The following is a 27,771-nucleotide window of genomic DNA, read 5'->3' on the forward strand; positions in this document are numbered from 1 at the left end:
GATACATTTTTAATCACAAATATATTTCCTTTATTCATAGCATTATTTCATATTTTTCAAATCATAATTTTGTTTGCAAAATTGTTTTTTGTTCTCAAATCCATTATTTTTGATTGCATATTAAAGACACAATATTCTCTCCATATATGTAATATGGTAAATGGACTTGTAATTATATAGCGCTTTTCTAGTCTGTCTGACCACTCAATGCGCTTTTACACTACTCGTCACATTCACTCATTCATACCCATTCACTCACTGATGGTAGAGGCTGCTATGTAGTGAGGGACCATCAGTGTTAGCTAATCTCATTCATTCACATTCACACACCTCTGAACAACAGAGGGAGCAATTTGGGGTTCAGTGTCTTGCTCAAGGACACTTTGGCATGCGACTGGGATCGAACCGCCAACCTTCAAATTGATAGAGGACCGACTCTACCCACTGAGCCACAGACAAACATCTGTAGCCTGCTGATTTAGCATGCTAAGTAGACCTAGCATATTAAGGCTGATTTATACTTCTACGTCGCCCCTACACAGCCCCACATACTTGTGCGTCCATTAGGGCTGTCAAAATTGCTCCAAAATGACATTTGAATATTCGCTCTAAAAAATCCCATAGGTTCGAACCATTCGAATATCTGTATTTGCGCATTATGTCAATAACAGGTGGACAAACTGATACAAGGAGACATAACTACTTATATATGTATTTTTATTTAAGATATAACATGCCTACAACATACCTACACTTACAAAACAAGTAAAAGACCTAATGGTCTATACCGTAACACTTTGAAGGCTGTTGACCTCTCGCTCGCTCCCCTCCCCTCTCTGTGCGCAGTGCGCTGAGTGAGTGCTGAACAAGACTTGTGCGAGCAATTAAAGGTCCCGACTCTTGTCCCTAATATAGGCAGGCTTCATTCAGTGATTGAAGTAAATATTATTCACATTAATTGAAGTTAAAAACGAAAAAGTAGTCCACTTGGTCCACACATTCTTGGCGCTTCTATAAAAAAAAAGAGGAAAAACTGCATTTTATCCCAGTGTCACTGATTGTCAGGCTCTTTTAGTCCACTGTCAATGCATGGTCTTAGGCCTGACAGGTTATTTGCCCAAAACACAAGACAGTCCACGTGTGAAGAGGCCCGATCTCTTTTTATTCACTATGTTCCCAGCGGAGGAAAAGACGCGCTCAGAGCGCACTGAGGATCGGGGGACGGAAGGATTTCTCTCTGCCGTCTGCTTCACGCTGTGCATGTGTGACTCCTGTTACCCTTCCCTGACCCGTCATGCAGTGCGCACACTCGCAAAGCAGCCGCTGATGTGTTTTTTTCCACAGTCGAATATTAATTTTCGAATTTAGAATATTCGTTGACAGGCCTAGCGTCGATGTGTCCGTGTCGCGCAGCAATTCTCCTCCGAAACACTAGAGGGCAGTGTGGTCTCTCTGATAGCCGGCCGCCTGCTTCCGGCCCCGCTACGATCTCTGTTTCCTTTTCCACAGAGATTCAGAGCGTGTTATGTTAATCTACAGCTGATACATGTTGCTGTTTATCATACAGACATGATTACATGAAGGATAGAGAGGAGGAGATGAAATACACACACAATGAGCGGGGATCTCAGAAGTGCTGTAAATGCAGGAAACACAATGCCTCCGAGCTGACCAATCACAGGGCTTGTGGTCCGTGTTGATTCTACGGGTAGTTACATTTTGGAGGAGGTGCACGTCGGCTACATGTGTAGGCCTCTGCGTAGGAACAGGAGCTACCGGGACCTCCGGCGTAGGCTACGCCGTCGATTCAATGCAGAAGTATAAATCAATCTTTAGCCACATTGTTTTGATGCTAACAAAAGCTAACGGTTTCACCTTACGGTCTATGGTGTCAACAAGCAGAAGCTAAATGTGTCTGAACTCTTTTCTGTGGATTGATTTGACATGACGTGTGATCAGTTTGTCTCTGGTGTTGATCATGTTAGTGAAAGTTCATAACCGTAGTCAAGAGGTTTTGACCAATCAGAATCAAGCATCTTACACAGCCTGAAGATCAGTAAGAGAGACGGGTAATAACAATACTTATTGTCCCTGGTAGAAGTCATGCTGTTCAAAAACTTTACCTGATATTTCTCTGAATCACATCTAAGATAAGCATGTCTATGTTATAACACAGTCAGAGTTATTTTCATATTTTGTCACAATCATGGAGGGCACACTGAGCATCATGTGCTAAACTGTCAGGATGCTCCCGCCCTTTAATTGATTCAATTACCACAAACCAAAAGACAAAGAGTGAAGCTCGGGGCCCTTGGAGGTTTGCATTTCAGGGGCAGCTTGTCACTTTGCCCACTCTATAACGCAGCCCTGCTTACCACCCTCACGATCCAAATAGAGCCACACATATGAACAAATGTGTTTTCAGTACAGAGTGTGCAGGTTTATTGCCTTAACACTTTACATAACCAAAAGACTCCTGGTGTTTCCTAGTGTGCCTGCTCAATGCTGTTTTGGCTAATCCTGTTGCCTCAAGCCAGCTTTCCTTCAGAGCCTCTTATGTAACACACTGGTACCCTGAATCTACGCCACTCAGGCCTGTCACACACACACACACAGAAAGTAGCCACATGTTCATTCCCTCATCAGCTCCAGTGGCCGGTAAAGACTTTGCTTTGAAGTCGGCCAACAACCTTTTTTACGCTGCACCCCTCGCCTTCTCTCTCCAGGGCAAAAGCAGCACATACCTCACACCTCCTCACCTCGGGCTAAGCTGCAGCGTGGTGTTCATTTGTTTTATTGGCTCACAGGAAACTCTTTTTATTGCGGCACCTTGATCGTTTACAAGACGGTAAAAGTCCAGCGGCAGCGCCCATGTATGAACGCACCACCTACTGAGAATGAGGCTCGTTAAAAACAGCCCAGACGGTGGATGCTAACCAGGGCTGCGTTTGGTCATTGAAGCAGTGATTTATTGAGGCGGCCTCGCTCACAGAATCCCATTCGTGGCAAACAGGCCTTAAAGTCTACCATTGTTTCTTTTTTTCTCAACCTTGGGCCTCATAAAGCCTCAAAGCTTTTTCAGCTTGTTGCCATCATGAAGGAGATTACGCAGTCTCTGGGCCAGAACCAGCACACTGAGGGACAGTTTTATCCACCAGGCAGTCAGGATGCTGAACTCTCCCCCTGTTTTGCCCCGTCTTCAAAAAGTGCCCCCTTCACAGACTTAACCCGGTCACTGACACACACTGTCACTCCAGTCCCACATCAATAATGTCACCTGGTCAGCACACTTCACTCCGAGACATCTCTTGCATACGTCCATCTCTCTCTCTCTCCCCCAACAGTACTGACATTTTGGTTCACACCGCCTAGATTACTGCAACTCCCTTCGTTTTGGTTTACCTGACAAATCCATCCATAAACTTCAACTGGTTCAAAACTCCACTGCCCGCATCCTCACCAGACCCCCTCCACCAGATCTCTTCACACCTGTCCTGCAGCAACTCCACCGGCTTCCCATCAAATACCGCATCATCTTTAAGATTCTGTTTCTCAGCTTCAAGGCCATTAGCAACGAGCTCCTCAGGACCTCATTGACCTCCTCCATACCAAAGTACCCACCCGTAGTCTCTGGTCCTCCTCTTCCACCCAACTCACCCTTGACCACCATGGGGTCGAGAGCCTTCAGCTGCTCGGCCCCCCTGCCTCTGGAACTCTCTCCCCCAGGACTTACAAAATTCCACCTCTCTCAAAACTCACCTTTTCCACCAAGTTTACTCACCTTAATCTGTCTCTATGGGACTGGAATGACCCCCCCCCCCCCCCCCTTTCATTCTTCTAGTACTGTATTGTTATTCTGTTGTTTTTATGTATTTATTCACTGTTGAGTGTTTTTTTTACTGTTGGTATGTTGTAAGGTGATCTTGAGTGTCCAGAAAGGTGCCTATGAATGAAATGTATTATTATTATTATTATTATTATTATTATTATTATTATTATTATTATTATTATTATTATTATTATCATTATCATTATTATTATGCTGATATTTATTAAATTAACTCTCACATTTAAGATATTTCATGACCTTGTTTTATAAGACAATTCTTTAAGATGTGTCTTCCAGTGGTTTTCGGTAAAGCCTTTTATTTTCTTGACTTTGACAGGTTTGATCATTCTTCCCTGACACCTCACTCATTTACCCTCTTGTGCCTTATTTTCTTCTCAGGCTGAACTTTCCTCGCGGCTTCCCTGATGAGTACTCCTTCATGGTCACCTTCCGTATGATCAAGAACACGGTGAACAAGGTGTGGAACGTCTGGCAAATCGTCGACGAAGACGGCAACAAACAAGCAGGGTTGAGGCTGAACGGTGACGATCAGGCTCTGGAGTACTTCCTGATGGGCGCTGATGGCAACCTGCAGACCGTCACCTTCCCCGGCCTCTCCGTGCTCTTTAACACCAAGTGGCACAAAGTGATGATTGGAGTGGAGCGTGACCAGGTCACTCTGTATGTGGACTGCCAGCCTGTGGATAAGAAACCCATCAAGGGCAAAGGCCCCGTCAACACAGAGGGAGACACTCTCATTGGCAGGCTGGATGCTGATCCCGACGCCTCTGTGGTGGTAAGCGAGGATGGAGATTTGCCTGCTGCATTGAATCATGTTCACTGACTCTCCTTACATGCTCTTTCTGTGAAATGCTGCTTTCTGCACACAAACATATTCAAGTTTATACGTGTGCTGAGCTGGGCTCTAATTCTAAAGTGCTGCTGCTGTCACAGCAAAGCTGCTCAGCTGGGTTCCAGTGGAAAAAAGGAAAAAACTTAATCCCTGCAGAAAATAGCATCGGTGGAAAATCACGCTCAACATCCCGTACAGGGCATGGATTTAAACCACAAAGAATAACGGCTTCACCACAAAGCAGCTGAAGTCTCAGTGTCACATGTGAAAAGGAAGCAAAGGATTGTGTGTGTATTAACATAAATATCTCTTTCCGTAGTTTGAACTCCAATGGATGTTGATTCACTGTGACCCAAAGAGAGCCCAGAGAGAGAGCTGCAACGAGCTGCCTGCCACTGAGGTACAGTAACAGGGATCTGCTCAGCGTCTGCTGTGGTTTGTGGTTTTTTACAGGTTGATAGGGCTCCCTGCTTGCTGCAAGCAAACGAGGCAGAAATGCTGAGATGGAGTTGCAGGGGTGTAACAAACACTCTGCCAAGCAGTTTCCTTTTGTTCAGGAGGGCAGAGGTTCATCCGAAACAATTTGCAAGTTTGACAATTTAGAGATTTGGTTTTGTAGTCCACAGCAGATTGGAGTTAAAGTTGACAAACGTTTCTTAGAGGCAGAGGTGTTCAGGAGCAGGCAGACATGATCTCACAGGCTTTGTTGAACCGTAGTGCATGGAGCCAAAAACACAAAAACACTTACTGGCAAACTGTAGAAACACAGAGGAAGTCTGATCACATTAAATGTGAGAACAGAAACTCACCTCACCAGATGCAGATTTTTGTGGTTTCAATTTAAAGTAATTCATTTTCAACACAGACCGAAGCATGTGCCACATGTTCTCTGACATGGAAATAACTTCCACATGCAGGCTGCATACTACAACTATATGTATCGGCATGGTTCAAATCAGAAATGTTACTGCACACACACTCACACACCTACACACACAATCATTGTCAGAGTCTAACAGACAGTGATTAAAAGGTTGCGTTTGTCAACCTGCCTGACGTCTCTCTCGCCTCTTTACCTGCCGCTGCTTGATGATCAGCTGTCAGGAATGTAGCACAACACCTGCTGCCTGCTGTTTATGGCCATTAAATCTGAGCTGAGCAGCATTTCTGGAGCGTCTAGCTTTAGTAGCGTGGTGTTTTTCCAAATGAAACTGCATGGCAAGTAAGACACCACTTTAGGAGAATGCAAAGCGTCAGCCTCTGTTGTTGAAAAATGAAGACAAAGCAGAACAACAGAACCGCAGGTCCTCAACTTTCCACCTGAGACTCCGAGAGTCAGGGAGAGCCCATTAGAGCCCATATTAAAATGTCTTTTTATACAGCAAAATTAAACACATGCTTACAGCCTGGTGTCAAATATTGTTTTGATCTTTTTATCTTGTTTCTTAACAACTTTATGGAAGTTGAGTTTTTTCATTACTCATCTCCTCCTTTCTAAAGCGTGGCTCATGTGGAACCATCTATTTGGTGAGGGTGGTCTTAAAATGCCTCCATCACTCCTTACTATTTCATACAGACATTGTAACACAAAGTGCTGTACATAAAAACAACTTAAAATATAATTTTTTTTAAAAAAGAAAGATACAAATAAAAGACCCCCCCCATCCTAATCCCAACCCAAGACCGAACCCAAACCCACCCCACAATCCCAAGGTTAAGAACACAGTATATGCAACAATATACAGTATATCTTTTTTATGATTTGAAATGCATTTGTTTTTACAAACCTTCAAATAAAGACACACAAATAATGACGATACAATAATCAAATAAATAAAAATTAAACAAAAAAAAAAGACAGAGCAGAAAAAACAAACAACAACAACAACGGATAAAACAAATTCAGACAAAAAACATACATTTGACAGATTATTTGAAGCAAAAAACAGTGAATAAAACAACTAGTCTAATGAGAGAACCATATCATACCATACACATACCAGTATACACAAATTCATAATTATGCACAAAGGCACATGTATATGTATATGTACACTTATTAAAGACAATTTAAGATATACATAAATAATTGAAATACAATGCACAGCGCTAATGTTCTGCTTCTTCTTTTTTATTTTTTTTTACTGGGGGAACTCAGTTTTTAGATGCTGTGAAAATTATTAAATTCCATATAAACCACTTCTTAACTTTTTAAATCATAAGTGATGCTAAAGAAGCAGTTTATCTATCAGCTTGGTCATTGTTTACTTCTGCTTTCTGAAACTGGAAATTCAGCTACGTCTGGTTCAGCATACTGCAGACCAGATCCAACAGAACAGTCAGACTACAGACTAAATTCAAACACAGTATGTAGTAGGCAGTACCTACTGACTACTACATTCATAGGTAGTATGTAGCAGGCTGTTTCCATTACAGCCAGAGAGTGAGGGACAGACTAGATATACAGCTATAACACCCTTAACCTTAAAACAATGAATATATCATTTGTAATGCAATCAAAAGAAAAAACACAAAACACAAAAACACAAAAGAAATTGATGTTTTTCATAATTGGCATGAAAATTAAAGAGTTTAAATTGTCCCTGTTCCATTTTTAGTATATTAAACAGCAAGGCAGAATAACTGCACAACACACCTGCTCTGAAGATGCAATGCAAAACTGTCTTTTCCATTACTTTGCATTGCCAAGGACACTGTTGCATGTTGTTGGAAATGGTGCAACATGCAAACACCAAAAAAAACACTCATTTAAAAATCAAACTATACTTAATTTCATGCAACAAGTTCTTTGACAGGGAGGGATACATTTCACAAGAAGCCACGTGGTGATTAGGGAGGTATAAAGCTTAGAGGTCAAATGTCAGATCACTTAAATAATGGCACACAAATTGATTCACATTAATGTTTACCCAGCAGCTCTGACCTTAGACCAATACGGTTACAGATGCAACATGAATTAAGCAACTAATATCCTGTTTTTTTAGAGGAGGCTGGGAAAATGTGGTCCTGAAAAAAGCGCACGCACACACACACACACACACACACACACACACATGTAACTCTGTAAATGTAATGTCATTTAGGACAGCAAGTAATCTTTAGTCTCAGTTTGGTTTAATGAGATCTCTGCCTCTCAGAAACACTGAAGTAATGAAAATGCCACTCTGCTGTCCACCACCTCAGTCTGCCTGAAGTCTGCAGCGCTCCTGTTTTCATTCATCCAGATGCAAATGTCCTCCCCTCTGTAGACAGACACATTTCCTGGCCGGGTGCGTTCTCTTAGACTTCAGGCTAACACTTCTGCATCCAGCTGTGAGGTGGTCCTGTGGAGGGGAGGTGTTGGTACTATGGGCTGTTTATTGAGATGACAGCATGAATACTCACTGCTATGATTATGAACTGGTTTGCTTCTGCTGACACTTTGGTGAGGGTGGTGAGACTACTTTCACTAACTCCTTTTTTTCTGATTTCTCTTGCTTCTTCAGATGTATGCCAATGCTGAGGTATTTATTTTTCTACTCCTCCTTTTGCTTTTCATTTTTAAGCCAATAATCTACTCCAGTGCTTCAGTGGCTTAATTACCTCAATGCTTTGTCCTGAATCTTATTCATGGTGATGGTTAAGATCGATTGTGGTTTTAGGGTCCAGTGCCGTCTAAACTCATATGACCTCATGGTCCAAGATATTTCTAATGATTCAACAGAACATTGTAACATGCAGAAAACATTTATTGTATTGTTGAGATCACATAAATTAAGTGATGTGACTGACTGAATGTGTCCACTCTCAGCCTGACAAATCAGTCCAAGGCCCCCCAGGAGTCCCTGGTCCAGAGGGCCCCCGAGGGCCCGCAGGAGAGAACGGCAGAGACGGGAGAGATGTAAGCATTTCCTTTTTAATAAAGTCAGTCTTTCTACAAACAGGTTCAGGGCTTTATGGTCTGAATTAGGGCTGCAACTAATGATTATTTTCGGTGTAGACTAATCTATCCATTATTTCTTCGATTAGTCGATGAGTCGATGAGTCACGATTATTTGGCTCAAGTATTTGAGGGGTGCATGAGCCTCTCCTCATCACAGACTCATCCACACGCCTTTGCTTAGCACAACTCAACAGAAAGAACAAAACAGAGTATTGTTGTTATTGTATTATTTTACTATTTTATGGCTATATATATATATCATGTTCTATAACAGTGCAGGAGGTTAAACACATGATCACTGATTTCTTACTGCATAAATATCTTATTAAATGAATAGTAATCTGCTTCAAAACAAAGAAATTGGACGGATTTTTACAACTCAGACTGAACCCTAGTATTAAAGCTGGGGTTGGTAGTCTTGGAAAACTAGCATGAATTTGAATGTAGCATTTCCTCAGGCCTCCGTCTAACCCCTCCCCTCCTCCCTCGGAGCTCCTCCAAAACGACCCCCCCCCCCTGCTCGAATGCACGAGCGCCGCTGACTTGCGACCATATGATGGTGACTGATTCAAAACCGGTTCTCACCAAAACATTCTCACAGTGAAAGTTAAAAACACAAACAAACATGGCTGCTGTTAGTACTCACAACTGTCATTCTAGCATTATCCAGTTGTACTGGTGACACGATATCAGGAGAAAAGTTATAACACACATATAATACTGTAACAGCTCTACTGTTTGTTAAAACTGTTCAGTGTAGATGTTCTTAATTCCTACAGTGTTGACAGTCAGTGAAGGCATCAGGAGAGGTGTAGAGTGTACGAGCGGGAGAGAGGAGAGACAAGAGGAGAAGTTCTTCATTCATTCAAACATTGATTGTTGTTTTGTTGGTTGGCGTGATCACGGCCGACAGTGACCGGTTATTAAAGATCAACGTGTTCACGAATCGGCTCGTCATCCCTTCAGAGTCCGGACGGACGCTACAGTACATCTACATTTTCTGTAGGACTTACTAAATGTCATTCATTCTTCTGCTTGTCAGAGCCCCCGTAGTAGACTCTGATCCGGACTACCGTCCTGAGCAAAGCACCTCATCAGGTCAGAGGGGACAGGCCCAAGGTCGAGCGAGAGGGGCAGTCAATAAAGTCAGGGGAAGCAGAGGCAGGAGACGGGGAGGCGGGCAGAACAGCAGGACGGGATTTGAATGGTTTAAAATTTTGGGACCCAAAAAACAGTAATTGGTTGGTGTTTTCCCAGGTTTACTCTGGCTGTAAATAGCAGCTTTTTTTTACCTCTTTTTTTTTTTATATATATATATATATATATATTTATTTTTTTTTGCCTTTTTTGCCTTTATTGGATAGGACAGATGAAGATAGACAGGAAATGTGGGGAGTAGAGAGAGGGGGAAGACATGCAGGAAATGGTCGACCGGCCGGGAATCGAACCGGCGACCCCTGCGATGAGGACTGTAGCCTCTGCATGTGGGGCGCTTAGACCGCTAGGCCATCAGCGCCCCTTTTTACCTATTTTTTAAGAACACATTATGTATTGATTACCATCAGGACATAAAGATCATTTTAACCAGTATAACAAAAAGTGGATCTAAATCTGACTACCAACCCCAGCTTTAACAGGAACAGAAAAGAGACAAGTAAAGACTTTAAAAAACGTTGGACGTTCTGGGTCGGGTTTTTTGAGCCTCATCGTCTGAGCGTTCCTCCATAGTTCATGTGTTCTTCTTCTCTGTTTCCATGCAGAATGTAAACAGTGGGAGCGATACTGCCCCCTGTATGTTTGGTTATGCACTGCAGCTACAAATGAACATGCACCAACCGACATGTGATTTTATCATACAACAATAATAATTAACAACAATAATATGACGTGGCGACGCTGCATTTTCCACTTCGACAAATTTTTATAGTCGACGTAATCGATTCTGTCCACTAATCGTTGCAGCCCTAGTCTGAATCATCACCATCATCATTGAACAGTAAGTATTCTTCTCTTTGTGTTTCTGTGTTCTTTAACTCGGTTTCTCTGTCGTCTCTCCAGGGTCTTCCAGGTTCTCCTGGCAGCCCGGGCACTCCTGTGAGTATAACACACTCAGAGTACTCTGCTGCTGAGCTGCTCATCTGTTCTCTCTCTTTTCTGTGGTTCTGCTTGTTTTTGCTGCATGACTCCTCAGGGAAATTAGACCCGTGTTCAGGCATTCACACCATTTCAAAATGTATTTCTCCAAGACGAGATGACTGGGCATTACACAGCATTCTTTCCACACAGAGCTGCTGTTTAGAGCACTAATTCCTCATTTAGATGACAGTGACTCAAAAGTAAAAGGGCATTGAACTCAAAAGCACATGACTTTGAGGACATGGCTGCATGGTGTGCCTGCTGACAAGCAAGCTATGTGTGTCGTACAAACTCAGAGGCTGCAGTATCCATTAGACAAAGTCAAGTGACAGTTTTCTACCAGAGGGATATGTTTCCTTTTATATACATTAAGCCCGTCCCTCTCCTGAGTCCAGGCTGTCTTCTTCAACATACCCAAGGTCGCCAGGTCTTCACCTCAGGAAACTTCTACTTACTTTCTCACCAAGCTGCAACCTCCGGTCTCAAAATATGAGTCCAGAAACTGCAGTTCCTCGAGGATCCGCTTGAGGCTGGCTCCAGAAGTACCAGAAACCACATACACACCAATTCAAATGCACTGAGGTGTAACAGTATCTGAGCCAAATGAAAACTGGTTAAAGTCCAGACGAGACCTGATTTAATCCTCCTTTGAACCAGTGAATGTTGAGATCCTGGTCAGAGCTCACTGGGATGTCAGAGGATCCCTTTTCAACAACTCTGAGAGTTCTCTCACCATCTTTCAGTCCACAGGATGTTGAATTCAGCAAAGATATCTTGAAGTACAAGAAGACAAAGACCTGAGTGATGCCTCATATAGTATCTCTGATTCACAGACTTTAACGTAACATGCTAACAGCTCCCTCCGTCATTTTAATGCAACACGTTTGTTTTCTGCACCGCCTTCCACAGGATGAGGTTTTTTGAACTAGGAAACATTAAAGTGGCCCATCCTTCATCCATTAAGCGTGGACTGATGCTGCCTCTTTGTATTGTAGCAACACGCTGTGGAGAGATTCAGGGAGGAGATAAAGCTGCTGTACTCCTGTTGTGTCTGTTTCCTAGGGCAACAAAGGGGAGCAGGGAGAGATCGGTCTTCCCGGACAGAGAGGCCTGCCCGGCCTTCCAGGAGCTTCTGTAGGAAACTTTACCTCCTCCACTCTCACACACTTTTTACATCACCTGCCAGGACTGTCTGTGTGACTGTGTTTATATGTCTGCAGGGTTTACCTGGCACCATGGGTCCCAGAGGGTCTGTAGGAGAGAGAGTGAGTTCACCTGTCGATCATTTCTAAATCATCCATTTCAAAGATTGTTAGCATCGACCATATGACTGATGTGGTTTCTCTCTTGATGGCAGGGACTCCCTGGCTTCCCTGGACAACCAGGTCCTCCTGTAAGTGGAAGAATCTCTTATTTAAGACACATTTCATGATAACTAAGGACTAAGTTTGATGATATCGTTTGTCACCTCACAGGGCCCGACGAGTGAAGGACCTGCAGTATGTATCTGACACATTAATCAATGTTCTGCATTATTTAACTCGGAATGCTCCAACGTGGCTCAACAGTGAATACTATGCTGTACTAACTTCTGTTGGTTTTTCAACAGGGGCCACCAGGGAAAGCAGGAATCCCAGGAGATGAAGGAAACATTGGGCCTGAGGTAAGATGCTGCAAAACAAAGACAAGAAAACATCTCTTTTCTCTAAAGACGACAATGTACATCTAACAATTGTAAAGCCTCAAGAAACGTAAATGGAATATTTAAAATTCACATAAAATATCAACAAGTAATGTGTAATCAACCTTCAACTAAAATCTGAGCGAAAATAAACATCCACAACTCTGAAAACACTCTGTTCAAAAACATCTTATTTTACAGGTCAGAGCATTTCTCAGGACTGTGTGGGCGTGGCCTAACTCTTTGATTGACAGGTCAAGAGAGAGTTCACAGCCTGCATGTTTGAGCCGTCTGACTCTGAATCTAAAGACATCAAAACTCCAGAATCTGAAAATGATTCATTTACAATGTTCTCTGAGTGCTGAGTCACAAAATACTTCAGAATCAGGACTTCTATCATTTATTAGTTTTATCACTCCGTAGTCTCCGGGGCATCAGGACCATGAGACGCCCGGAGCAGAGGAGGCTGAAGTGTAGTATGTGGCACGCAGAGGAGCTCGGCTCCGGGTGTCAGACGGAGCTGTTTGTCTGAACTCTGAACTGTTTGGGGAAAGTTAGTGAACCGGTCCTGGGGAGAGTTAGTGAACTGGTCCTGAGGAAAGTTAGTGAACCGGTCCTGGGGAAAGTTAGTGAACCGGTCCTGAGGAAAGTTATTGAACCGGTCCCGAGGAAAGTTAGTGAACCGGTCCTGGGGAAAGTTAGTGAACCGGTCCTGAGGAAAGTTAGTGAACTGGTCCTGAGGAAAGTTAGTGAACTGGTCCTGGGGAAAGTTAGTGAACCGGTCCTGAGGAAAGTTAGTGAACTGGTCCTGGGGACAGTTAGTGAACCGGTGCTGGGGAAAGTGAGTGAACCGGTCCTGAGGAAAGTTAGTGAACTGGTCCTGGGGAAAGTTAGTTAACCGGTCCTGAGGAAAGTTAGTGAACCGGTCCTGGGGAAAGTTAGTGAACCGGTCCTGGGGAAAGTGAGTGAACCGGTCCTGGGGAAAGTTAGTGAACCGGTCCTGAGGAAACTTAGTGAACTGGACAACACTGAGGGGAGCTGGCTGAGACTGAGCAGGAGTGGAGTAGTTTGTTGAACATGTGTGCACGTGACTCAATGTTTCCTTTCTGATTGGTTGAATATTTATTATGTAATAAATATCAGGTTAAACCAGCCCCCTTAAAACCCAGTGTGACAACGTGTTAAAAAACATAATGGAACATATTTGAAAAATGGATCCATGTTGAGTTCTAATATTTTTACATAGTTTTTAGTATTTACATATGGTCTGAAATATCATAGGTAGAACATTTTTGTTGATTTGGGTTCCCAGAGGATTTAAGATATTACAAAAAACACACCTTACATTCAATGCACTCCCAGAAGCTCCTTTTAATGTTTTGGCTTTTGCCCAGCCAAGCCCCATGGGTCAGGGCCCGGCCACTTGGCTCACTTCTAGAGTCTGCCTCCTGTGGGCATCCAAAGGTTGAGAGTGAGTCACTGCTTCAAGTGAAAAGTTAAAGTACCTTTGAGTTTTGTTCTCAGGTGGTAATTGGTACAGTGTCTGCAGTGATGCAGGTGTTTTACCAGATCATTGAAATACAGAAGGGAATGAGGCAGGATGCAATCTATTCACCAACCCTAATGTGTTATTTTGCTACCTTTTTGTTGTGAGAAAAGAACAATATCTCAGGTGTAAAATACTTACTGGCGGTTTGGCTGAGCCTTGGTGACAGGGACATTTCAGGCATCAAAAGTAAGTTTAGGAGTAGATCTGCCTGCTATACCCGTGAAGGAGCCAGATAAGGCTGTTCTGGGCACATCTAGTTGGCAGGAGACCCCAGGGTGGACACAGAACACGCTGGAGAGAAATTGCATTACATATCTCATCTGGCCTTGGGATGCTTCAGGTTCCCTCAGGAGGAGCTGAAAAACTGGCAGGGACAGGGGAGTTTGGATTTACTTGCCATCACGCTCCAGCCCATGTTGGGTGGAAGACAAATTCACTATTCACTCTGGACATTATTCTGAAGGGCTGATAGTGCTTCTACATTATTAAAACTTCCCTTTTAATGGAGTATTTTGGAATCAATCAATCAATCAATCTTTATTTATAAAGTGCCAAATCCCAACAAATGTTCTCCTCAGACTCTTTCCAAACAGAGCAGGTCTAGACCGTACTCTATGTTCTATTATAAACAAAGACCCAACATCAAGACCGGATAAGATCCAGTCCCATCTTCCAGACAGGACTCAGTCTGATCTCATCTTAATCCACCATGAGCAGAGCACTTTGCAGCATTTAGCAAGTTACAGTGGCAAGGACAAACTTCCTTTAACAGGCAGAAACCTCCAGCAGGACCAGACTCATGTTAGACACACATCTGCTGAGACCGGTTGTAGAGAGGGATAGAGAAAGATGAAGAGAGAGAGAGATGATAGTGGAGAGCCAGAAACCAGAAAGGTTTTTGGCTGCTTGCTGTGATGCCACGGTTACTGATAGACATACATTAAGTTCTCCAGTAGATGCTCACAGAGATTGCTCCATGCACCAACTCTTTGAACCTCTTCCACTAAATGACTTCTAAATATAATTATACATTCCTATAAAACTGATGGATTTAAAAAAAATACTCTTCCTCATCTTTACATGATAGAAAGTGTTTGGTATATAGTGTTACTGTATGATGATATTTGTATTTTCGCAGGGTCCAGCTGGACCCAGAGGGGCTTCTGGCACTGCAGGGCTTCCTGGCCCTCCTGGTCCACCAGGGCCTGTGGTAAGAACCAGAACCAAGCCATGTTTCAAACTTCATGAAATATATACATTGTGCTGTTTATTGTATTACTGCTTATGTCATCCCATCTTTGGATTGTTTATTACCATAGACTGTATATATAATGGACAGCGTCGCTCCACCTTTTCCTATTGTACGGTTTTGAAGCCAAAATATCCCGTTCCAGAACGCTGACATCTTGTAAATGTTCTGCAGCCAGAGTCTGTGCAGTAGGAAATTCTGTGTTACTACAGTAACAAGCTCCGCCCTACAGTGTAGCGTCCCGAGGCCCTACAGAGTTTCTCTCTACGGCAGCTGTCAATCAAAGTGAACCCAGAAGTAAAACCCCGTTTTTTAACCTCTAATAACTAATGAAAAAAAACCAAATAATAACTACATATCACCACAGCATACAGATGTGAGAAACATTTGTACCACGTGTATTTATTGTATAAAGTTTGACCGCAGCCCCATTCAAATGAATGGGGGAAGGTGGAGTTTTTGACCTATACTGCAGCCAGCCACTAGGGGGAGCAGTTTTTGTGGCGGCCTCACTTCGAGCCGAGTGAGATGACGTCCATTTTATATACAGTCTATATTTAATACCCACATTTCAGAGCTTGTACACAGATCCTGATGTTAGAATCACAGCTGTTGTTGTCAGTATAACCTGATATTTGTTTTTTTATCAGATGCTTTTCAGGTCAAAAAATACAAATAAACTGTCCCCTAGTATTTATTATATATAAAGAGGTGTTTAGTCTCTAGGATGCTGCTCAGTTCATCCTCTTGTGGTGTTGGGTTCTTTCAATAGACAGTCAGAACATGCAGTATACACCTAACACCTAGCTTTTAAATGTTCAGTATCTGCATGATATCAATCACAGCTAAGTATGATTCATATACTGAAGAACATCTACTGTGTATGTATAACCTCTAACAGACTCACTCTAATTATTCATGTGTACTTAGTCACGTCTACATTTCACCTGCAGCTCAGGTTTTCATGTAGACTCATGGGCGTGTGGTGGTGTTGCATGCTGCTGTCTTTTCACATTATCTCTTTGGGAATTTCTGCCGTGGTGGATTAATGTGGACATCTAAACCCCTGCGGCTGTTTCCCGATGTCACTCTGCTGTGTTTTAGGGACCGCCTGGTGCCAGCAATGAGGGGAGTGGGGAAGCTGTGAGTGTTTTACTGTCTTTACTCTGTGCCAAATGTTTCCTGGCTGCATGGCAATTGGAGTGGTGACAGTGCATGTTTGATCAAACTGAGTCACTGAAGTTAAGAAGCTCTGCAGCAGCGACCATGCTTTTTTGAGAATCTGTTCTGTTTGTTTTAGTCTGTCTGTTTGTCTGTCTCTGCATATTTATAGTGTCCTGCTGCCTGTCCTGCTGGACCCCAGGGAAGGTCCGGGATACCGGGGATGAAGGTGAGGAATTTAATTACATTGACTTTAGATGAAGTTAGATTAAACAGTGAGCGAGGACGTGTGGAAAAACTCATCTTCACAAAGGTTAGATGACTCCTGGCATTGATCTCATAAGCTATATAAAATGCACAAAGTCAATGTAACATTGTGGAAAGTGTAATCAGAATTTAATGTCTGCGGTCTTGTCCTTCTCAACAAGCTGTTTGCTCTTAGCTAAGGGAAGCACTGTTTTTTAAGATGCAAACATTATCTTGATATTTGAATCCCTCGTGAAGGACATCCGGTTTGTTTAGATTTTTGAATTCCATGTGGATGAAGCGGTACCTGGCTTATGTAATACTCATTTTGCGGCTGCTGATGGTTTAGCCCAGCTGGTAGAGCAGAGGCTAACAGTCCTCGATCCAGCGCTCCAACAACTCTTGGCCTCGACCCTCAGATTAAATGTGTCTGAATAAGGCCTGTGTTTAGTATCTTGGGAATAAAGCACAAAACTTTAAATATTTGATTTAAGACGCCTGACCCCTGACCAGCCTTAGGTGCTGAGCTCTGCTAACATGTTTATGCAGAGATCTGAAAATATGTTATTCACTCTGGACATTATTCTGAAGGGCTGATAGTGCTTCTACATTATTAAAACTTCCCTTTTAATGGAGTATTTTTGATTCAATCAATCAATCAATCAATCAATCAATCAATCAATCAATCAATCAATCAATCAATCAATCAATCAATCAATCTTTATTTATAAAGTGCCAAATCCCAACAAATGTTCTCCTCAGACTCTTTCCAAACAGAGCAGGTCTAGACCGTACTCTATGTTCTATTATTAACAAAGACCCAACATCAAGACAGGATCAAATCCAGTCCCATCTTACAGACAGGACTCAGTCTGATCTCATCTTAATCCACCATGAGCAGAGCACTTTGCAGCATTTAGCAAGTTACAGTGGCAAGGACAAACTTCCTTTAACAGGCAGAAACCTCCAGCAGGACCAGACTCATGTTAGACACACATCTGCTGAGACCGTGTTGGAGAGAGGGATAGAGGGAGATGAAGAGAGAGAGAGAGAGATGATAGTGGGGAGACGGATAGTAGTAATTGTAGCAGCTGGAGTCTGGCACGTCCACAGCAGCAGAGATCCAGAGGAACCTACGAGACAAGGGAGCTCAGGGACTCCAGAAAGCTTTTTGGCTGCTTGCTGTGATGCCACCGCATCACAGCAAGGGGCGGCTGTGGCTCAGTGGGTAGAGTCGGTCGTCTATCAATCAGAAGGATGGCGGTTCGATCCCAGCTCCAGCAGTCACATGCCGAAGTGTCCTTGAGCAAGACACTGAACCCCAAATTGCCCCCTCTGTTGTTCATAGGTGTGTGAATGTGAATGAATGAGATTAGCTAACACTGATGGTCTCTCACTACATAGCAGTCTCTACCATCAGTGAGTGAATGGGTATGAATGGGTGAATGTGACGAGTAGTGTAAAAGCGCTTTGAGTGGTCAAACAAACTAGAAAAGCGCTATATAAGTACAAGTCCATTTACCATTACCACCGTTACTGATAGACATACATTAAGTTCTTCAGTAGATGCTCACAGAGATTGCTCCATGCACCAACTCTTTGAACCTCTTCCACTCAATGACTTCTAAATATAATTATACATTCCTATAAAACTGATGGTTAGATGACTCCTGTCCCCAAGTCTCTCCTGTCACTCTTCAGCGGTTCTATCGATAACATCAAAAATTATGATAAAATATTTCCTTCTGCTTTCTTTGAACACTTGAATGTATCACTCATCAAGAATCTTTGTCAGGAAAATGTTAACAAAATCAGTCTATTCCAAAAGCAGTCACAAACTTCTCACAGGAGCTTTAAACCAAACTGAATTTATATTTGATGAATACATGGGAAAATGATCTGAGCCCTGATCATTGATTTTTAGCCTTGAGAGTGAAGTTTGGTCGACCACTTTGACTCTAACTTAAATATCTCAAAACTGTCGTATGGATTGTTTAAAAATCATTTTCAGACATTCATGTTATTGCACTTTACAAATGTGATTATTAATTAGAAATGGATCATAATATTTGTAAGTATGTTTAACTTAGTGTATTATCACAGGAATAAAAAAATGGTTTGATTTAGTTGACTATCTTGCACAATGTGTCTACTGTAGCTACAGAACAGACAAACTAGTAAGGGCCACATCTTTATATTCAGTGAGTGGCTGTGCAACATTCACCGGTTGGGAGAAGAAGAAGAATTTGTATGGATACACATTTTTAATAGTAAAACTTGGAGAATGGAGAATCATACTTCTCATGCGTTACAGCAGCTTCTTGTCCTTAAAGGCTACTGCCTCTTGTGGAGTTTCACCAACAGGAGGGGTGAGCAGGGGAGCATTTCAATCCAGAATCTGACTGCTAGACATCACTAAAAAAGTTATCCAAGTCAATTTCAACTGTTCTTTGATTGGCTGCCTCTATGATGTGACAGACTGGTTGCTTGTTGCCTCATGGTTTCCCTTCAGGTCAACCCAAACCACATTATTTCCTACATTTAACAGCTTTTGGTACTGAACCTAACCAGACGTTGAATGTCTAGAAATTTAGAGCAAGTACTCGCTAAGGTCAACCTAAGTTGTTCAAACTGTTTGGAAAAGTTATGGAATATGATATGGTTAATTTAAAGAAAATCAAGGCATTTTGTTTTACACAAGACACAGAAAGTGGTCTGGTATCAGTTGGCAGATTTAAATAACACACACGTACAGAACATTGCTGGTTTCCTGAATGTAGATTATATATGTTACCCGCTGACTTTCCTCGCCAATCACAGCACAGCAGAACTACAACATGCTCTAACTAAATGACTGCAAAACTAATACTCACTCAGCACTTGAATAAGATGAAGAAGGCTGTAAAAAAGTGCAAGTTTAGCATTATGTTCCCATTGTGAACATGGAAGTTTAGCATGCTAATATTAGCTTTTAATTTAAAACACTGTTGAGCTTAGGAAAAGCACTTGTGTTGCTCTTATAGTCCATTGATAGTAGATTATTAGGAGGTTGGAAAACAGCATCTGAGGGAAATGATAGAAAGATCCCTCCATCAATTATCCTGAACGCTTATCCCCATAGGGATCATGGGAGGCAGGAGCCTATCCCAGCAGACATTGGGCGAAAGGCAGGGTACACACTGGACGGGTCGCCAGCCTATCACAGGGCAAACATGAAAAGACAGACAACCATTCACACACACTCACACCTACGGGCAACTTAGAGTGATCAATTAACCTGGAGAGCATGGACTGTGGAAGGAAATCGGATTACCCGGAGAGAACCCACACATAACACAGAAAGACCAGGGGTCTGAACCAGGAACCTTCTTGCTATGACGCAACAGCGCTACCCATTGCATCACCGTGCAGCCCTGATATAAATAATAAATATATAAGTGGAAATCTGCTGTAGAAAGACAAACTCTGGGATTTGTGTAGCTTTTGAAAGTTTAGACGTGAAGTAAATTTCAATGGAGACAATGATAGTAAATACAACTGTTGCCTTCAGGGACACACAGGTGCGGATGGAGAGCCTGGAAAAGATGGAATACCTGGAGATAAGGTATGTGACAGAATCTTTGTACGTCCTTCAATTTGACACTTCAACAACAACCACTGTGAATCAGCCTATTTCCTGTATCAGTTATAATTCCTGTCAGGAGACCCAGATTACACTTGATTGTTATGACTGCAGCCTCTACAGCACACACTGATTATCTCCATCCTCAGAGTTTCATTCATATGTTCTTGTTTGTTTTTCCTTCCAAAGGGAGACAACGGAGAACAAGGACCTCAGGGGCTTCCTGGTCGCATGGGAGATGATGTAATGAAACATATTCCCCACTCACATTTTACTAAAACATGCCAGCGTGTGTTATGTGATGAATATCTGTTTAATGCTGTTCTGTTTTTTCCAGGGACAAAGAGGGCCTATCGGATTCCCAGGAGCCCTGGGAGAGAAAGGAGATAGAGTCAGTAAAACGACAATTTATTCAAATGTCTTCATTATTATAATGAGGACTGAGAATTATATCAAAAACAGAACATTTGTAGACTGACATCTCTCTTTGGCAGGGTCTCCCTGGTTTCAACGGTGTCCCAGGACCTACTGGCCCACCCGGAGCTCCTGTAAGCAGTCTCAGTTTGATCAGCTCTGTGTCCTCTGCTCTCTGTGGAGCAAAAGAAAGGGATGTGATGGAAAAACAAGTCTTTAGATACGTGTTTGATTAACTCTCTTGTCTCAGGGTTTGGAGGGAATCCGAGGTCGTCAGGGTTTGGAGGGAGAAAAGGGTGACGATGTGAGTTCTTGAACATCCTGATAGTGTCGCAAAAAATGCTATCTGAAAGACTTTTAGTAAAACCTTTGATTTTATTTAGGGAGCGGTGGGACCTCAAGGAGAGCAGGGTCCTGCAGGAGATAAAGGAGAAACTGTGAGTAAACTGAAGGGAGTAGATTACTCACTGGTTCCTCAGCACGTGGATGTAATGCTTGGTGTTTGTTTCAGGGCGAGTCCGGTAAAGATGGCTTGAATGGAGTCCACGGAGTTGATGGAGCAAAGGTGATGTATTTCCAATGTCAAATATTTTGTGTCCAACAATTCCAACGTTTTTTTAAGAATTGAATGTTAAAAAATCAGGACAAATAGACTCATCTTCTTCCCTTTCAGTCACACAGTGGCCTATAAGGAATATTGTACTAAATAATGTTCTTTTGTTTATAGGGCGAGCCTGGTGCTTCTGGAGCTGTTGGTGTCAGGGGGATTGTTGGAATTCCAGTAAGTCCAACTTTGTTTTTTTCTACTTTCTTTCAAATAAATTTGAGTTAAACACATGGTACAAAGGATGAGCACTCAGTGAAGAAACCCACCCCTCTACACCATGAACTGATAGGTTAGGTTTAGTCCCCCATGGCTCCTGATGTCCCCCAAAGCCTGAGAAAGAGGTCAATCAATCAATCAATCAATCAATCAATCAATCAATCAATCAATCAATCAATCAATCAATCCTTATTTTTATTTATTTTTATTTTTTATTTTTTTCTGTGATTTGAATTTTGTTTTGTTTTGTTTTTTTGTTGTATGTATGTTTGCTAGTGAGGTGGATTAAAATAGGGGGGGGCAGGAAGGGAGGCAGGAGAGAGGGGGGAGAGCCGTAGTGCACTACTGCATCACAATCCGCCGCCCCCCCCACGTATAAAACCCGCCCCCCCAACCCTATATCTTTACCTATATCAGTATCTAGTGAGGTGCATTAAAATAGGGGGGTGAATGGGGGGGCGGGAGAGAGGGGGGAGAGCTGTAGCGCACTACTGCACCACAATCTGCCCCCCCCCCAGTATAAAACCCGTCCACCCAATCCATCTTTATTTGTTTAGCGCCAAATCACAACAAACGTTATCTCAAGACTCTTTTACAAACAGAGCAGGTCTAGACCACTCTATGTCAAATTATGAACAGAGACCCAACACCAAGACAGGATAAGACTCAGTCTGACCCCACCTTAAACCACCATGAGCATTGCACCTTGCAGTATTTAGCTAGTTACAAGGGATTTAAGGGATTTGAAAAGGGTCTACCCTCGCTAACCCTTCTTTCACAACAGTACAGTATATTTATTTCACTGTTCATAAGCGTGCTGTTAGCTGTAGCAGCACTAACACTTTAATTTTCGGTCTTTTTCCACATGATGTGTTGTTGCTCGTAGGGTCTGCCAGGGAAGCAGGGAGTAGCGGGACCCTCGGGAGTACAGGTAAGTGGATTCATCTCCCATTTAATGTAGCGTGCCAAAGTATAAACAACATTTTACTGCTGCAATGTTACACTTGAACAAAACTCACTGGTAGCACGCAGACGGAGCTGACAGACGCAACAATCTCAAACGAACACATTCCTGTTGTGTGTTTAGGGCGACACTGGTGCTGAGGGACCCGTCGGGCCCGTCGGACTTCCTGGAAAGACGGTGAGAGCCTCTCATGTGCCTCCTTCAACACACTGTATTTAAATTGCTCAGTGAATCCATGAGTTTGATTCAAATGCCTCACAAAGTGGTTTAAACCCCATCCTCACTCATCTGTTTTCATGCAGGGAGAGCCGGGAAAAGACGGAGAAGACGGGAAAACAGGAGAGAAAGGAAAGACTGTGAGTTCAGCATCACTTTGAAACGTGTTGGTCACTTTGTGTGTTGGTCAATTTAAGATTCTGCTCTCTTATTGAGTTAAATGTTTCATGGATGCCTGTTTAACTTCTTTGAGGAGCTGACAGGTAGCTTAGTATGACTTGGTCTCTATGTTAGGGATAATGTATGGTAAGGTAGTTATGGGAAATAGAATCCTGACAGGGGGAGACAAGGCCCCAATGCAAAACGCTGGACAGGATCCAATATGTAAATATCCGCAGCCTGCAGATTTAGCATGCTAACCCAAGCTAACGTTTTAGCCACGTTGTTTTGATGCTAACAGAAGCTAACGGTTTTCCCTCACCTTACGGTCTATGGTGTCAACAAGCAGAAGCTAAATGTGTCTGAACTCTTTTCTGTGGATTGATTTGACATGACGTGTGATCAGTTTGACTCTGGTGTTGATCGTGTTAGTGAAAGTTAATAACCATTGTCAAGGGGCTTTGACAGAATCAGAATCAGAATCAAGCAACTGGACGATTTGTGAGAAAGTCAGGTAATAACTGTGATTGTAAAACATTTGCAGGGTGAAACCGGAAAGCAAGGACCCGTGGGACCTGCAGGTCCTCCAGGTATACTGGTAAGACTTTAACAGTAACATCACTTATAATTACTTAATTACTGTCCTTTAGTTGAGAGGCTGACCCCATGTAGAAGTTGAAAATACATATTTCACTGTGATGGACTTTTTCTGGATGCATGACATACACATAGAACACTACATATGATGATCATATAGAACATATTGCATGGCTAATTATGCAACTACAAAAGAGTGTTAGGGCTAATAGTGAGAGAACCAGGGGGAAAAATGACCTTTCATTTTGCATTTTGCAATCAAAATAGAAATGTTGAATGTATGATAAGTCATGACCAAGCGGCAACCTCTGGCCGCGAGAATTGAAGCCAATGCGGAAGTGTTAAAAACAGCAGTTCATCCAGTGTCCACTTGAGGCTGGCTCCGGAAGTACCAGAAACCACATACACATGAATGGGAAAAAAACAATCCTTACATCAGAAATAAACATGTTTACAGACTGGTACAAAAAACGAGTGTAGTCTGGATAGCTAATTTCTCGATCGACATACACTGTACGGGGGGAATTTTTTCATAACGTGGTCATTTCAAAGATATTAAGATTATGAGTTTTCCATTATGAGAGGCACAGCTGACTTGATTGACAGGCGGGAACACTGTAGCTGTTAGCTAGGAGGCTCAAAGTCCGCTTCTTTACGTAACACTCACTCAACAGAAGTTATGTTGAGTTCAACATTACCAATATGGCTGCCACTGCCGATTGGCCTCAAAACAGTGCTTCTTAAACAGATGGGTGATGTCACGGATACTACGTCCATTATTTATACAGTCTATGGTCATGACATGTTAAGAATATAGTTAACACAAAATGAATTGGAAATGGAAGATAAAAATCTGAATTAACAGATGTGGAAATATTTCAATTGGGATAAAAATGTCACATTAAGCAGGCATCACATTTCAATAAATGTTAAAAGACAGTCTGCTTCGTCTGAATTGTTTCTAATACCTGACACTAAAAGTTTAACTGTTTATGACATTTAGAATGCATCCTCATCTTTTTTTCCCATCATTTAACAAAATAATTGACATTTCATCTCTTTTTTCAGGTGAACATGTATGAATGATTGGTCCAAATAGTCTTCCATATATTGCTAATATTGCATAGAGTAATTACAAATGGTATAGACCTCAAACCTCTACAGCTGTAGAACTGGAACACACTGAAGTAGCAGTAATATTAATAAAACAAAGTTATATACAGTAGTCTGCACTGTTGCTGCATATTGTACTTGTGATGCTAACTGTTATAAAATGGAAACAGCTGAGACTCAGTGGAAGAGTCGCTCATCTCTTAACCCTCCTGTTATGGACGTTTCTCAGGATCAGCAATAATGGTCCTGGTTCGGTTTGACCCAGGGCATGTTTATTTATCCAAAAGTGTCAGAAACCAAAAAATCCCCAAAAACATTGTTTACATTTCATTATTAACTCCATTACTAACTATTTAAATCAATATTTAGTGCAATTGCCTTCTTTACCTCTCAGAGATCATGGTTCAATGAGGATAACTCACTCGTTTTCATAAAAATGGATGTTAAAACTTTTTTAACGTACATTGGAAAGACCTAAATATAAATACAATAGTTTTACATTACAGATTTTTGTTTATTTTATTTTGAATTTTTTCTTTTTTCTTTTTATGAAGTGAAGCCCAGATAGTTGTGCAGTATTTGGCTAGTTTGGAAGGCATATATTGCCTTAATGGGCAGCAACCTCTGAATACCTGTAGCCTTTCAGCCACTTTGACATAAGGGCCTGGGCTATAGAGTAGCAGAAGTTGCTCTACCCACAATCCCAAAGAAACAGTTAGTATTTGACACTTCTGACCCCTTTTAGCCTCCACTTTGACTGCCGGGTGAAACTGACCCGAACAGTATATATGTAATATAAATATTCAGGGGGGGTTGCAAATAAGTGAATTGAACCATTTCAATTTTATATGTTGATAACGCTAATTAAAGCTGGGGTTGGTGGTCAGATTTAGATCCACTTTTTGTTATACTGGTTAAAATGATCTTTATGTCCTGATGGCAATCAATACATAATGTGTTCTTAAAGAAGAGGTAAAAAAAGCTGCTATCTACAGCCGGAGTAAACCTGGGAAAACACCAACCAATCAGCCTTTTTTGGGTGCCAAAATTTTAAAACATTCAAATCCCGTCCTGCCGTTCTGCCCGCCTCCTGCGCGTACATTTCCCCGACGTGCACTCTGAGTCCCCGTCTCCTGCCGCTGCTTCCCCTGACTCTACTGACTGCCCCTCTCGCTCGACCTCAGGCCTGTCCCCTCTGACCCGATGAGGTGCTTTGCTCAGGACTGTAGTCCGGATCAGAGTCTAAAAAGCTCTCAACACGGGGCTCTGACAAGCAGAAGAATGAATGACATTTAGTAAGTCCTACAGAAATGTAGATGTACTGTAGCGTCCGTCTGGATGCTGTAGGGATGACGAGCCGATTGGTGAACACGTTGATCTTTAATAACCGGTCACTGTCGGCCGTGATCACGCCAACCAACAAAACAACAATCAATGTTTGAATGAATGAAGAACTTCTCCTCGTCTCTCCTCTCTCCCGCTCACACACTCTACACCTCTCCTGATGCCTTCACTGACTGTCAACACTGTAGGAATTAAGAGCATCTACACTGAACACGTTTAACAAACAGTAGAGCTGTTACAGTATTATATATGTGTTATAACTTTTCTCCTGATATCGTGTCACCAGTACAACTGGATAATGCTAGCATGATAGTTGTGAGTGCTAACAGCAGCCATGTTTGTTTGTGTTTTTAACTTTCACTATGAGAATGTTTTGGTGAGGACCGGTTTTGAATCAGTCACCATCATATGGTCGCAAGTCAGCAGCGCTCGTGCATGTGAGCGGGGGGGGCGGCGTTTTGGAGGAGCTCTGAGGGAGGAGGGGAGGGGTTAGACGGAGTCCTGAGGAAATGCTACATTCAAATTCATGCTAGTTTTCCGAGACTGCCAACCCTAGCTTTAAGCCAAGCAGAAGAAGTTTCATAACAAAAAAAAAAACACTTTTAAAAGATTTCTTTAGGTTTTAACTTTAAAATGGGTCAATTTGACCCGCAACACAACAGGAGCTCCCTCAGCCTGCATGACCAAGTGTCCTTGAGCAAGACACTAAACTCCAAATTGCTCCCAGCGGCGCAGCCTGCAGTGAGAGATTAGTTAATGCTGATGGGCACTTAGCACAGCACCCTCTGCCACCAGTGTGTGAATATGTGAATGTGGTGTGTAGTGTCAAAGCACTTTGAGTGGTCTGAGGCCAAGAAAAGTGTTATACTGTCACAGTCCATTTACCATAAAAATAGAGTTTCAGTCTATGCTTATAAAGTGTTATATTTCCAGGGTGACAAGGGAGATAAAGGAGACACAGGTGCCAAAGGGATGAAGGGTCACACAGGATACAAAGGCGATCAGGTGGGATACGTCTAACCTATATTACTTTGAAATATTCACAGTGATGGGATTATTCTGACTGAGCGTACATAATGTTCTTTCATGTGTCGTCCAGGGGCCTATGGGACCAATGGGACCAAAGGGAAGTCAGGTGCGTACCATCATCCTCTCTGTTCTTAACTCACATGATTAAGATCAGTTAATTAGATTCCACTGCTGCAGACTCACTCTGTCACTTCTGCTACCAGGGGGACTCCGGTGTAGCAGGAGACCTCGGGGTGAAGGGAGATCAGGTATGTGAACCCACTTCTTGTTTGAGTTGAAAATGCAACAGCTCTTCTGTGACTGTGTTTTAAAACTGAGCTGCTGTGTGGTTGTTTACAGGGCCCTCCTGGTGTTACTGGAAACAAAGGAGAGGTATCAAAATACGACTCTCTGTTCTCTTTCTCTCACGCTTCTGTTTTTACACTGTTGCCTAAGGACTCCTTCACTGTGCCTGTATTTGTAATGTGACAAAATACAACTTCAACATGCCACGTGTAGTTTGATGGAACAATAACAGAATGGATGTACAGAGCTCATATGTAAGAATAGGGTGGTAATGATTATTTTGTCCTCAAAAGCGTGGTGATAAAGGTACAAGAGGAGCTACTGGAGATGAAGGCAGACCAGGCCAGCCAGGACATGAGGGTTTGGCTGGTCTGATGGGTCCCCGAGGGCTGGAGGGAGAGCCAGGCCTTCCCGGAACACCAGGCCCCAGAGGTCTACCTGTGAGTGTTCTAGATACCTATATGTACATTATCAACCTGAGGAGTCATTCAAAGAAACTATACTACAGTAGATGGTATGAAAACCCATCCATGTTATCAATGTAAGGGGTAATGCACC

General features: G+C 42.5%; 1 protein-coding gene across 1 annotated transcript in view; it reads left to right on the top strand.

The window, feature by feature from the left end:
• LOC117827539 (collagen alpha-1(IX) chain-like) overlaps positions 1-27,771 on the top strand; it is a 49,849-nt gene that overhangs the window by 16,082 nt on the left and 5,996 nt on the right. Inside the window, exons 5-34 of the mRNA XM_034704119.1 lie at positions 4,229-4,625; positions 5,002-5,082; positions 8,189-8,206; positions 8,494-8,583; positions 10,684-10,719; positions 11,824-11,895; positions 11,982-12,026; positions 12,119-12,154; positions 12,237-12,260; positions 12,371-12,424; positions 15,130-15,201; positions 16,345-16,383; positions 16,574-16,630; positions 20,198-20,251; positions 20,459-20,512; positions 20,607-20,660; positions 20,764-20,817; positions 20,934-20,987; positions 21,067-21,120; positions 21,195-21,248; positions 21,411-21,464; positions 22,393-22,437; positions 22,594-22,647; positions 22,773-22,826; positions 23,390-23,443; positions 26,833-26,904; positions 26,999-27,034; positions 27,132-27,176; positions 27,268-27,300; positions 27,507-27,653. Of these exons, the coding sequence (XP_034560010.1) occupies positions 4,229-4,625; positions 5,002-5,082; positions 8,189-8,206; positions 8,494-8,583; positions 10,684-10,719; positions 11,824-11,895; positions 11,982-12,026; positions 12,119-12,154; positions 12,237-12,260; positions 12,371-12,424; positions 15,130-15,201; positions 16,345-16,383; positions 16,574-16,630; positions 20,198-20,251; positions 20,459-20,512; positions 20,607-20,660; positions 20,764-20,817; positions 20,934-20,987; positions 21,067-21,120; positions 21,195-21,248; positions 21,411-21,464; positions 22,393-22,437; positions 22,594-22,647; positions 22,773-22,826; positions 23,390-23,443; positions 26,833-26,904; positions 26,999-27,034; positions 27,132-27,176; positions 27,268-27,300; positions 27,507-27,653 (1,993 nt within the window). The remainder of the gene's footprint in view (positions 1-4,228; positions 4,626-5,001; positions 5,083-8,188; positions 8,207-8,493; positions 8,584-10,683; positions 10,720-11,823; positions 11,896-11,981; positions 12,027-12,118; positions 12,155-12,236; positions 12,261-12,370; positions 12,425-15,129; positions 15,202-16,344; positions 16,384-16,573; positions 16,631-20,197; positions 20,252-20,458; positions 20,513-20,606; positions 20,661-20,763; positions 20,818-20,933; positions 20,988-21,066; positions 21,121-21,194; positions 21,249-21,410; positions 21,465-22,392; positions 22,438-22,593; positions 22,648-22,772; positions 22,827-23,389; positions 23,444-26,832; positions 26,905-26,998; positions 27,035-27,131; positions 27,177-27,267; positions 27,301-27,506; positions 27,654-27,771) is intronic.

Source organism: Notolabrus celidotus, chromosome 16, assembly GCF_009762535.1.
Source record: "Notolabrus celidotus isolate fNotCel1 chromosome 16, fNotCel1.pri, whole genome shotgun sequence".
Taxonomy (NCBI): Eukaryota; Metazoa; Chordata; class Actinopteri; order Labriformes; family Labridae; genus Notolabrus; species Notolabrus celidotus.